The sequence below is a fragment of the Poecilia reticulata genome, linkage group LG16, assembly GCF_000633615.1.
Source record: "Poecilia reticulata strain Guanapo linkage group LG16, Guppy_female_1.0+MT, whole genome shotgun sequence".
Classification (NCBI taxonomy): domain Eukaryota; kingdom Metazoa; phylum Chordata; class Actinopteri; order Cyprinodontiformes; family Poeciliidae; genus Poecilia; species Poecilia reticulata.
Window position 1 is genome coordinate 1260417 of NC_024346.1, and position 3337 is coordinate 1263753.

At 44.8% G+C, this 3337-nt stretch overlaps 1 protein-coding gene across 1 annotated transcript in view; it reads right to left on the reverse strand.

Moving 5' to 3' along the window:
- The window catches only part of LOC103477534 (uncharacterized), a 15043-nt gene that overhangs the window by 5052 nt on the left and 6654 nt on the right, over nt 1-3337 (reverse strand). The window contains exons 3-4 of the mRNA XM_008430693.2: nt 505-879; nt 148-432 (exon numbers count right to left, since the gene is read on the reverse strand). Coding sequence (XP_008428915.2) covers nt 148-432; nt 505-879 — 660 coding nt within the window. The remainder of the gene's footprint in view (nt 1-147; nt 433-504; nt 880-3337) is intronic.

Here is a 3337-nt window from a genome sequence, read left to right on the forward strand (position 1 = left end):
TGATGGAACCACTGATGATGGAACCACTGATGATGGAACCACTGATGGAACCACCATCAGTGGTTCCATCAGTGGAACCACTGATGGTGGAGACGTGAAAACACCTGGAGCCGTGGTTTCACGTCTCCAGGTGAAACCAGAACCAACCTTCCTTCTCCTCTTCCTCCTCTTCCTCCACCTGCAGGCTGAACGGCTCTGATTGGGTCTCCATGTTCCCCCTCAGAGCACAGCTGTAGTTCCCAGAATCCTTTGCGGTCAGAGGGCCGAGCTGGAGGGCGGAGCCGTTGCCTGGGAGGGCGTGGCCATCTTTCGTCCAGGTGACCTCCAGGTGAGTGAAGGTGCAGTTGGAGGCGGTGCACTGCAGGGAGACAGTTTGACCTCTGCTGACCTCTGACTTGTTGCTGGAGCTCTTTAACGTCATCTTGATCCGGTCTGAGTGAAACGTTCTCATCAGTTTCCATTAATATCTGTGATTACTGTCTGGATGTGACGTGTTGACCTTACCAGCCACTGAGACTCGGACTCCAGCCTGGTTTGTAAAAYGTCCAGCAGAATCATCCGCTTCCATCCTGAATCTAAAGGTTCCCCTGTCCTCCATCCTGATGTCTCTGATCTGCAGAGTGCAGTTTGCCGCCATGTTGCCCAGGTAATGAAACCGAGGCTCTCTGGCTGTCGAGTTGCTGTCGTAAACAGACGGAGTCGTTTGATGACAGATCAGATGATTCTTACACCAGAGAACTCTGACGATCCTCAGAGGAACCTCTCTGCCTCCGTGAGAGAAAGATTTCAGAGGAGTGAAGCAACAGGGCAGGATGACGGTCGATCCTCTCACCGCACAGGTCGATCCGAACCGGTACCGGATCGTTTGGGCCGCGGCTCCTGGAGAAACAGAGTTTAAAACGGTTGTCTTAGTGAAAACTGATCTTCGTGAAAGATATTAGGATATTAGCTGCTGTCTGCCTCTGCTTCAGCTGTACTAATCACTGTGACCACTAGGGGGCAGATCCATCGCCTGAACCAGGGGTCACCGACCTTTTGGAGGCTGGGAGCTACTTTATGGGTCCAGAGCAACACGAAGGGCTGCTTGTTTGATACAGACATGGATTTTCTTGGCTCAGCCTTTATAACAATAAACACATATATACGATTACATGCGGTCAAACCGTGTTAATGTTAGGGACTGACGATGTAATCAGTAAGGATTTTCCATGGCAGATGTGCCATTATGTGATCAGAAGCTCTTAGTTCAGAGTTTGATTCCCTTTCTTAGCTTTTCTGTGTGACTCTAAATTCCCCTGAAGTGACTGACGGTGTGGATTACTGCAGCAGCTGGACGGCGGCGCACCGAGGACTTGATTTTCCTTTCAATAAAGAAAAAAAGTTATTAGTTATCGCATATTTTTATTGTCCAACCCTCTTTACTATTAACAAAACTGTGCAGAGAGTCGTAAAAAAAATGTCCGACCAGGTAGCAATAAACGATCCCTGCACCTGACCTGCAGTGCGCATCATGTGTGCGTCGCCCAAACCAGCACAAACATAAAGCACTAAAGCAGCGAATCCTTGTTTTTTAAACAAACGATGCTAAATACTAAAGACATGGAAGCGAAGCCGACCCTGTGACCCACGGAAAGAGGAGGATGTTGATCCCGGTCCAGGTGTCGGACGTCCAGAGGAGGAGAAGGTGAAGCAACAACGTTTGCTTAGTTTCTGCTCTTTAGATTAAATTGTTTAACCCGCAGTGTTAGCGCGACGCCCAGGAAGAGCGGCAGGTGTCGGCTAACGGGTGACGGCTAACGGGTGACGGCTAACGGGTGACCCGCTAACTGTCCGGTTCGGGAAACGGCAAAGAAGCTCATAACCGGCGACCCGTCAGAACCGAACACGGTAAAAAGCTCAACCGAACCCGGAGGTTCAAACTCCGCTCGTTCAGTTCTACCTTACAGGAAAAGCGTCAGTAAACAACAGCAAACGGACCAATAAGATTTAAGCTTTGGGTGCCCTTTGACCCCCACAGACTCAGACGTACAAGATGTTTTGACACATAGGATCTTTTTTCCACAGTTTTGTTAATTGTAAAGAGGCTTCGATAATTAAGATTTCAGAAATTATTGTTTTCTTTTTACTGCAGCGCTGCGGTAACATCCTGCAGGTCATATTCTGAACTTTAACCACAGAAAAGAGTTTTATGCATTTAAAACAAATTATAATTTACTTTTTTAAAATTCTGAATATAAACAAATGTTATTACTTCAATGTAAAAACATTACATTAAATGATTTCTTTGGCAGTTCTCCCTAATGACAGTGGCTATTTTTAGACCATGTTGGTGACCCCTGACCCCTGGCTGAATACTGATGTTGTGCTGCGAGTTAGAAGCTAAGTAAATTCTGCGTTTTGTTATCCACAAACACAAAGCTAACCCAGGAACATGCTGAAGTCACAAAACGCCTCCGCTGGCAGCAGCTTCTTCTTCTTCTTTTAATTTCCAGAGACTCTGGTGTAAAACTTAAATTCTCTCAGCTGGAGCTGCTCAAACGGTGGGAATAGGAAGAGAAAAACGACAGTCAAGTGTTAAAAAATAGCAGCTTTTTCACAAAAACATCAAATGAGGATGATGAAACGGGAAAAAACTGATCAATCAAGTTAATAAATTGTGTGGTGTCGTAGCGAATGTAATATAAAGCTGCATAATTTAAATATTTTTATGACTCAACGCCCTGTAATTGTCGTAGAGTCAGAAGAAAGATGCAGCAGCCATGAGCCGCAGTCAGCTGCTGCTTTTACTCATTCAGTGAAAATCGTTCGGATCAGATACTCGATGATTCAGCTTATTGTGGCTCAACTTAATTAATCAGGACGCTGTAAAAACGGATCGCTGCTCCTTTAAAACAACTTCTGCAGAGGAAAAGCCACCACAGGGTCAAGAGAAAGGGTGAAGAAACTCACAGAGAGCAGGGCACAGTTTCTCTCTGGGAACCCATTTGCTTGACAGAAGGAAATTCTGATGTCGTAAAGAATTGTGTTGGGAATTTACTAACTCGTGTCCTATGGAACTGCTTTCCTGGAAAAACACGGCCTTTCTTTTACTGAAAATGTCTCGGTTATTTACTCTTTAATTTTCAAGCTTTGGATTTCTCTGAACTCTAATTTTAACGAGATGTTGGAAAAAATCTACACTGTGAAGCAACCATACTTTCACTGAACTGGAAATATTTAAAGAAAATGCACAGAAATACACTGAAATACACTGAATTACACTGAAATTCACTGAGTAATTCAGTGTATTTCAGTGTATTTCAGTGTAATTCAGTGAATTTCAGTGTAATTCAGTGTA